Source organism: Anguilla anguilla, chromosome 15 (genome assembly GCF_013347855.1).
Source record: "Anguilla anguilla isolate fAngAng1 chromosome 15, fAngAng1.pri, whole genome shotgun sequence".
In the NCBI taxonomy this organism is placed as follows: Eukaryota; Metazoa; Chordata; class Actinopteri; order Anguilliformes; family Anguillidae; genus Anguilla; species Anguilla anguilla.
Window position 1 is genome coordinate 5564498 of NC_049215.1, and position 9410 is coordinate 5573907.

The 9410-nt window shown below is 48.9% G+C and overlaps 1 protein-coding gene across 3 annotated transcripts in view; it reads left to right on the forward strand.

Annotated features, from left to right (window-relative positions):
- cpo (carboxypeptidase O) overlaps positions 1-8593 on the forward strand; it is a 79239-nt gene extending 70646 nt beyond the window's left edge. For 2 of the 3 annotated variants that reach the window (XM_035392610.1, XM_035392611.1), the window contains 8 exons: positions 4433-4505; positions 4981-5082; positions 5498-5602; positions 5847-5963; positions 6095-6191; positions 6701-6903; positions 7009-7093; positions 8252-8593. In XM_035392610.1, coding sequence (XP_035248501.1) covers positions 4497-4505; positions 4981-5082; positions 5498-5602; positions 5847-5963; positions 6095-6191; positions 6701-6903; positions 7009-7093; positions 8252-8556 — 1023 coding nt within the window. In that variant the 5' untranslated portion in view covers positions 4433-4496 and the 3' untranslated portion in view covers positions 8557-8593. Of the gene's footprint in view, positions 1-2963; positions 3119-4432; positions 4506-4980; positions 5083-5497; positions 5603-5846; positions 5964-6094; positions 6192-6700; positions 6904-7008; positions 7094-8251 lie in introns of those variants that run through there. The other variant, XM_035392609.1, reaches the window with a different exon arrangement.
- Positions 8594-9410: the final 817 nt, after the last annotated feature.

Genomic DNA, 9410 nt, shown 5'->3' on the forward strand with positions numbered 1-9410 from the left:
CCTTGCATTTAAAAACCTGTTATTTATCTTTCAATCGATATGCAGTACAATTACCACAAAAAGGTGGTGTGTTATGAATCAATCTCACCCAGCCTTGTTCTATTACATTATTACATCTTCAGTCACATGCATTGCAATTAGATGCATTATTAACAGCCTGGTTAATTATTTTATATCAGGAATACAGCGATCAGCCGTTGGAAAGAACTGCTATCACATGGTGTGTCTCAATAATTTATTGGGGCGATAAAGCCCAGGTTCCTAGTTCTGCTGAACGTTTTGTACTCCATATCAATGAACTGTGACCCCTGGTATTCTGGAAGAATTGGTGGAGTAACACTTGACATATATTTGCTGTTATTGACTGGGTAGTTCTATTTATAATTACAGGTGGGACACGACTGTTGGATCGTTTTGTAACCAAAATTTCTTCGGTAAATATCGGCTGTATAAGGAAAGGCCAACTTAATGAAATGCAAACTGTGAAGTATTGTGTGCTAAGAAAATAAATATGTTGCTGATAGCTAATCTCCTTGTAATTGTAAATCTTATGATGAAGATTTTAATATCCTGCCATGATCCTGTTATGCAAGTCATAGATTTTTATGAATAATTATATGTATTTATTATTATTTATGGTCAAGCTGTAAGGTTTATGGGTCACATTAGACTTCTTTATGCTGTTGAAATAACTCCAACAAATCTTGCTTCAAAACCAAATCAAAACCAAGTCTTATTTTCTGCTCAATTTGAAGTCAAGTCAAGCAATACTTTGCTGTTCCATTCTATTAATGTGCTTATTTTGGTGTCTTAAAAAGACAGTCAAAATACACAATGTAAAAATGTAAAAATACCACATCAATGCAACAGCACTGAGTTAATTCTCATTGTGAAATGTTGTGGCTTCTGGAATTAGCATTTCTCCACACACCATTGTGTGGTGAAATGCTACACACACTTGCAACAAAAAATACACACAATACGGCCGTCTGGGTAGTGTTTTTTTTGTTTTTTTTTTTGTTGCCATTTTCTCCTATTTTCTCCCCAATTTAGTTGTTATACCCTGTAATTCCCTGTGTGTATCACAGTCCTGGTCAATGTGCTATCCTCTGTCGGTCTGGGGAGGGTGTAGACTACCACATGCCTCCTCCGATACACGTGGAGTCGCCAGACGCTTCTTTTCACCTGACAGCGAGGAGTTTCACTGGGAGAGCGTAACGCGCGCGGAGGTTCACGCTATCTCCCCCAGATCCCCTCCCTGCTGAACAGGCGCCCCGACCAACCAGTAGGAGTCGCTAATGCAATGGTCAGGACTCCTACCCTCACCGGCTTCCCACCCGTGAACACTGCCAGTTGTGTTCGTAGGAACGTCTTACCGAGTCGGAAGTACCGCTGCTGGGGATTGAACCCGAGTCTCTGCGGTGGTAGGCGAGTGCTTATACCTCTACACTACCCAGACGGCCCTATTGTGTGTATTTTGTGTTGCAAGTGTGTGTGCTGCTCCCCCATCACAGATCACCAGTTGTGGGTCACCCCTATGTGATCTGCCACCATAGAGCAGCACTCCTCCCATCACACACACAGGCCTGTGACTGTCTTGCGCTCTGTAGCACACCGTGCCATTGGAGGGCCAGCGCCACCCAGAGGAGGGGTTTATATCTGATAAACCAGGTGCCTCTGGGTGCCTGGAGCTTTGCTGGCGGAAAGCAGAGTCTCTGGCTGACCTGCACCCACCCTGCCTCGGGAACCATCTCTGAGGAAGTCCTCCCTCATTCTTTTACAACCCCCCCCCCCCCCCCCACACTCCCTTACCGGAACAGCCCATCCAGTGGCGTGTGAAATCAGTCCTGTCACCTGCTGTGAGTCTAAAAGTAGAGGTCTTTTTACCACACCCTACGTAGCTGCCTGGAAACAAAGCTAATCTGGGAATCTTTCGAAACTATTTGGATGACATTATTCCATTCTCGAAGCCAAGTTTAGTAGTGAGCGCCTGTGCAGTGCTTTTGGGCAGAACTGAGTATTGCCTTTGACTCAGCTGAATGAAAGTTATTGCCCCTCTATCACAGCGATAATCACTGATTGGGTGATGGGAACAGAGTGTAGTAAACAGCTCTCATTCTCTCCACTAATTTTATGCACCTCACCCTTGAACACACACACACACACTTGAGCACACACACTCACACACATCTGTACGCACGCACATATACTCACACACATGCACACTCACAAAATGTGCTTTTATATGACCAATTCTTAAAATGCCAAATAGTTTTTTTTTTTTTGTTTTTTTTTTTTTCAAGATTTTGAGCCTGGCAGGAGATTCACATTCAGTAAAACTCAAATCCTGTTTTGTCAACATAAAGCCTACAACGCTGTGGTGATAGTCCTTCACAGACTCGAGCAACGTGTTTAAAATGAGTAGGCCTACTTTTTGCTATGTTAGAGGTTTTTTTTCTTTCTCTTCATGGATTATTTGAATCAACAGGCTAGCTGAGTCGATGTTGATTAGCCCTCCCAAACTTTGTACAAAGCACTAGTGTCTCCAGAATATTGAGTTCAATTGAGCTAAACTGCAATCAATTCTGTGTGTGTGTGTGTGTTTTGTAGTACTTTTAGTCACAAATGTGTCATTTTATTTTCTAAGTACAGCATGTATATAAAAGTTTAAAAAGATTTTTGATATGCCCCAACTCAGACTCTAACCCTCAAGTAGCCTAAATATCAAAGCAAGTGTCCAGGACCTGTTGGTAAACTGCATTCATGTTTAACTACAGGAAGACGGGCTAGCGCATGCCTGTGGGGGTTGACAAGAGGGCGAAAATGAATAATCAGCGTACATCGCAGATAAGATTGTGCGTCCAATCTTTATGGCGGTGGGAGGAGAGGGGTTATGATGAGGTGAGGGGCGGGGCTGAGCTGCGTGCTCACATCTGGTCACGCCTGCTGACCCTTTTAAAAGCGGAGGCGAAACCCCCGAGTCGGTGAGCGCTGTAGGTGGAGAGCTGGAGTAGGACTTTAAGTTAGGACACTGTGAAGTAAGCACGGCCATGCTGGGTTCTGCTGGGCTGCTTGTGTTGGCTCTGTTCCTGCAGAGTGGTGGCGGAGCTTCATACAGGTGAGTGCTTCCCTGCAGCGATGTCATGAAGAGTTTAGCCACAGGGTTCAGACCTTTGGTTTTCCATGCAGAGTGACTAACCGTTATATATTTAACTTATTTTTTTATCCTCGTGAAGATATGATCACATCTAGCACTTTCCAGTGGTTATGGTTGTTTTCTAGTGCTGTGGGTGTACATGTGTGTAACAGTAGGGGGCAGCGGAGTGTCGTAAAGAGACCTTCCACTATACTGCGTTGATGTCGAAAAAAGAATTGCTGTTGACGTCATTTTCTTTCACTAGACAACTGGTCAGCCTCTTATGGCAAGTTCTTTTTACATTTATTCGCATAACCGGAGTCGCATTACAGATGTCTATAGTTCATGTATGACTAGTCAAAATGCTCATTTCAGATATCTCAGATTAAATTTTGTGTCATAAGACTGAAGTTACTGTTCGACATGAAGTTGTTTGGAACCTCCAATTAAAGATATCTACAATTCAGTTTTGACCATCCAAAACATGAATTCCAGATATCTCAATTTAAATTATGACTAATCGTAACTCAAATATTAACATTTTAAAAGGTATTTTGATGAGGTATTCGTATCTTGAATTATCGTTCTTACTAGTCCGGTTATAATAGCAGGTATCTTGAATTATAATTCCGACTGGTCGCATTGTATGACTAGTCAAAGAAATTCAAAGAACGAGATACGGTATGTCGTCACAGACATAGCTATTCCACAAATAAAGTAAACATTTTAGGTTTATCCAGTGATAACATAACTATGGCAGTCGAAACTCAATCGAAATAAAATTAATCAAAGAAATCTGTGGTATGGGTGAAATAAAATGCATGGAATTATTCCCATTCAGAAAGCGCAATCGAAACTCAGAGTACTGAGGACAATTAGCCCAAAATAGACCTAAATGGTTGCGAATAAAGTTGGGGCGGACCACTCTTATGATGGCTCACATTTGCCACCTGGTGGTGGTTGCGAGAACAAGTAGATGAGGGGAAAAAAGTCAATTTGCCTCTGGCGGGAAGTTCTCTCGGTGCTGCAGGGCAAAATGAAACGATAAACCGCTGTATCTGTGGGTTTGCAGTTATAATCCTACGATAGCTGTGTGTGTGTGTGTTACAGCTAGGTCATACAATAGCACTGTGGGTGTGTGGCAGTTACAGATGCACTATAGTGCTGTATGTGTTGCTGCTGTTTTCTCATAGTAGTCTATGTGTGTGCGTGCGCATGCTGGTGTGTAGTGCTTAATGTTGAATGTGTATAGCTGGTGCTTAATGAAGCTTTGCTACTCTGTACTGGTATTTGTAGAGCTGTGGAGAATGGCCAGCAGGTCCTGCAGCTGGACAAGTACAACTACACCACGTACCACCCTATGGATGAGGTGAGAGAGACCGTCCCCCCTGCTCTCACGCCCAGTAAGAGCTGAGAGAGACCGTCCCCCTGCTCTCACGCCCGGTAAGAGCTGAGAGAGACCGTCCCCCTGCTCTCACGCCCGGTAAGAGCTGAGAGAGACCGTCCCCCTGCTCTCACGCCCGGTAAGAGCTGAGAGAGACCGTCCCCCTGCTCTCACGCCCGGTAAGAGCTGAGAGAGACCGTCCCCCTGCTCTCACGCCCGGTAAGAGCTGAGAGAGACCGTCCCCCTGCTCTCACGACCGGTAAGAGCTGAGAGAGACCGTCCCCCTGCTCTCACGCCCAGTAAGATCTGAGAGACCGTCCCCCTGCTCTCACGCCCAGTAAGAGCTGAGAGAGACCGTCCCCCTGCTCTCACGCCCAGTAAGAGCTGAGAGAGACCGCACCCTCTCCGATGAGTGGGCTGTCGCTGCCGGTCTCACTGTGCAGCTGCTTGTGTCTTGCAGATATTCACGTGGATGGAGCAGGTGGTGAAGGCGAATCCGGGGCTGGTGTCCTCTCAGGTGTACGGCCAGACGTACGAGGGCAATAATATCACCCTTCTGAAGGTAAGTCCAGCCCCCGGGGGGGGAGGGGGCTCTGTATCCTTGCATTCGACACATGGGTGGGGGACATACAGACATGATGGGATTTAAACCCGTCAGCCAATAAGAGGCTTTCTTTGCTGGAAGCACACATCTTTCAGCACACACAACAGTGCACATGGGAGACATACAGGCATGATGGGATTTAAACCCGTCAGCCAATAAGAGGCTCCCTTTTTGCTGGAAGCACACATCTTTCAGCACACACAACAGCGCGCACGGTTTAGACCCTGCTGTGGCGGCGTCTGGCTTTCACGCGGCTGCACAGCGGCGGGTTTCCCCTGGGGACACGTTTACCTGTAACGCGCAGCTGTGCAAGCTGGGCGACGGAGTCAAAAGGAGTGTTTGACATGGCAGCTGTGTTCCTGTTGCCTCCCAGATTGGCCTGGAGTCCAGCAGTCGGAAGAAGGCGATCTGGATGGACTGCGGGATCCACGCCAGGGAGTGGATCGCTCCGGCTTTCTGCCAGTGGTTTGTCAAAGAGGTGAGGGGCGTGGCCAGTGAGGGGCGTGGCCAGTGAGTGGCGGGCGGTTTTGCTTGGCGCCGCGCCGGGCAGGGCTAATAGGGAGGGCTGTGTATTGGTTGATGCATTTAGGCTATCGGGTGTGGGGATTGGTTGGCGCAGTTTGAGGTGGGGCTATTGGAGTGCGGCAGGGAGGGGCGGGGTCTTCGCGTCTCCCCGTGTCCCTGTCGCCACCTCACACTCTTTCACACTCTTTCAAAAACAGATTTTACGGACGTACAAAACAGACGAGCGCCTGAACCTCATGCTCAAGAACGTGGACATCTACGTCACTCCGGTGCTGAACGTCGACGGCTACCGGTACTCCTGGGTGAACGAGAGCGTGAGTCCCTTCCCCCCTCTGGGCCCGTCTGGTTTTTCGAGTCCCGTTTTTTTTTTCCGTCCGTAAAGATTTCGGCGGGAAAAGCTGGGCCGTGCGACTGTTGCCGTCTTAAACGTCTCTCGCCGTTTCAGACCCGCCTCTGGAGGAAGACCAGGTCGGCGTCCCGGGAAGCCGACTGCACCTGCTACGGCACGGACCTCAACCGCAACTTCTACGCCAACTGGGGCAGTGAGTTTCCTCTGCGTTCCCCCGACCGTGCGATGAACCGTCCTCCCAAACGCCCCTAAACATACGTGAAAACGTGCAATCGGAAATGCGCTCGTTGAAACGATAACGTGCTCACTATTTTTCGCTTATTCTATTCGCTTTAATTCAGTGGTGCAGTTAATAATTACATTACATTACAGGCATTTAGCAGGCGCTCTTATCCAGAGCGACTTACACAACTTTTACACGGCATTTTACATTGTATCCATTTATACAGCTGGATATATACTGAAGCCTTGCTCAAGGGTGCAACGGCAGTGACCTACCCGGGAAAGTTATGTGTTATTGCAGGAACTCGGTCATCCACTATCAAACAAAAATGTTTTTCTTAATAAAGACGGACGTGAAACTCCCTCCCCCTCTCCCCCTCCCTCTCTCTCTCCCTCCCCCCCTCCCTCTCTCTCTCCCTCTCCCTCCCCCCCCCCCCTCCCTCTCCCCCCCTCCCTCTCTCTGTCTCTCCCTCTCCTCAGTGGTGGGAATCTCCAGGAACTGTTGTTCTGAGATATACTGCGGGCCCGCGCCGCTGTCGGAGAGGGAGGCGGTTGCAGTGACCGAGTTTGTGCAGCAGAGGGCCGAGGACATCCTCTGCTTCCTCACCATACACTCCTACGGGCAGCTGATCCTCGTGCCCTACGGGCACCCGCAGATCTCGGCCCCCAACTACGACGAGCTGGTGAGCCTGGGGTTGAGAGTCTGAGGCGTGCGTGCGTGCGTGCGTGCGTGTGTGCGTGTGTGTGTATTTACCTTCTCACGGTGCGCATCTCCCTGTTTCCTGCAGATGCGGGTTGGTCTGGCGGCTGCTGAGGCGATGAAGGGCGTGCATGGGATGGTCTACACCGTGGGCACCTCCCCCGACGTCCTGTGTAAGAACACTCTATCACAGGGCTTACGGCGGGCAGTTCAGACCGGGTAGACAAGGGCTTTGTGACATCACTCTGTGCACAATGCTGTGCATTACTGTGCTCCTCAGTGGGCTGTTCTCTGTGCATTACTCTGCTCCTCAGTGGGCTGTTCTCTGTGCATTACTCTGCTCCTCAGTGGGCTGTTCTCTCTGCATTACTGTGCTCCTCAGTGGGCTGTTCTCTGTGCATTACTGTGCTTCTCAGTGGGCTGTTCTCTCTGCATTACTGTGCTCCTCAGTGGGCTGTTCTCTGTGCATTACTCTGCTCCTCAGTGGGCTGTTCTCTGTGCATTACTGTGCTTCTCAGTGGGCTGTTCTCTCTGCATTACTGTGCTCCTCAGTGGGCTGTTCTCTGTGCATTACTGTGCTCCTCAGTGGGCTGTTCTCTGTGCATTACTCTGCTCCTCAGTGGGCTGTTCTCTCTGCATTACTGTGCTCCTCAGTGGGCTGTTCTCTGTGCATTACTGTGCTTCTCAGTGGGCTGTGCTCTGTGCATTACTGTGCTCCTCAGTGAGCGTGGGCTGTGCTCTGTGCATTACTGTGCTCCTCACTGGGCTGTGCTCTGTGCATTACTGTGCTCCTCAGTGGGCTGTGCTCTGAGCATTACTGTGCTCCTCAGTGAGCGTGGGCTGTGCTCTGTGCATTACTGTGCTCCTCAGTGGGCTGTGCTCTGTGCATTACTGTGCTCCTCAGTGGGCTGTGCTCTGAGCATTACTGTGCTTCTCAGTGGGCTGTTCTCTGTGCATTACTGTGCTCCTCAGTGGGCTGTGCTCTATGCATTACTGTGCTCCTCAGTGGGCTGTTCTCTGTGCATTACTCTGCTCCTCAGTGGGCTGTTCTCTGTGCATTACTCTGCTCCTCAGTGGGCTGTTCTCTGTGCATTACTCTGCTCCTCAGTGGGCTGTTCTTTGTGCATTACTGTGCTTCTCAGTGGGCTGTTCTCTGTGCATTACTGTGCTCCTCACTGGGCTGTTCTCTGAGCATTACTCTGCTCCTCAGTGGGCTGTTCTCTGTGCATTACTGTGCTCCTCAGTGGGCTGTTCTCTGTGCATTACTCTGCTCCTCAGTGAGCTGTTCTCTGTGCATTACTGTGCTCCTCAGTGTTTCTCTCTGGTTTCAGACCCGAATTCGGGTTCTTCGCGTGACTGGGCGCGGCTGACGGGGATCCCGTTCTCCTTCACCTTCGAGCTGCGGGACAAGGGCCAGCACGGGTTCCGTCTGCCGGAGGAGCAGATCGGGCCGACGTGCGAGGAGGCGTACGTCGGAGCGCGCTCCATCATCGGCTACGTGCACGACAAGGCCTTCAACCTCACCACCACCACGGCGACCGTGCCCGTCACCACGCCCAGCGCCGCCGCCGCCGCGACCGGGGCCCTGTGGTCCGCGCTGCTGGCCTGCTCTCTCGCCACCGCCGCCCTGCTGTAAACTAGCAGCATTACGCGCGGTTACGGCTGTGCTGGGAAATCGCTCTTATTGCCTATAACTATATCGCTGCGTAATCGAAGGATTACAGTGTGTGTATGTTTTTTACATGATTATTTATCTTTCATGGCCTTTTGGGGGTAAACTGCCCACATTGGGCACAAGTTTAAGATAAGTTTTGATATTTAAAGATCTGATGAAATGGTTTTTTTTTATTTAAAAGTTATGCAGTTATGGACTGTGTGCGTGCGGGTGTGTGCGCGCACGCGCATGTGATGTGTGTGTGTGCATGTGATGTTTGCATTTGTATACAGGTGCACAATCATAACCACCACGAACAGTTCACTGCAAGTGGCACACAATCTAGAATAGAGGTTCTCAAACTTGGTCCTGGGGCCCATTGTATGTGTTGAGTTTTTTTTGTTGCCAATGTCTTGGTCAGTTAGTTAATCTATTTTTCAGTATTTTTTTCTTAAAACTTCAATGGAACCCATGCCGACTCGGTTATTGTCTTTCTTTGAACTCTTCATTCTCTGCCAGTGGTTTGGTTTCAGTGACCAGGAGGCCACAGCAATTAGGTCTCCATTGATTTGACTTCTCAGGCTATAATTTTAATCAATTAAAACACGCTGCCTCTTTCTAATTGTGTGTCATATCGCACCTTAGAGAAAATGAGTTGATCTGACTGATCTGAACTTGAAGCCTTTGGTAGTAAGTATACATACACTGGGGCCACAGGACAGAGTCTGAGAACCCCTTCCCTGGAAATGAAGATGTCCTGCATTTCCTCTGTTTTACTGCAGGGTGCAGTGTTGCTCTTAGAAGGCTTTATTTTGGCACATGATCTCTCCGAAGCG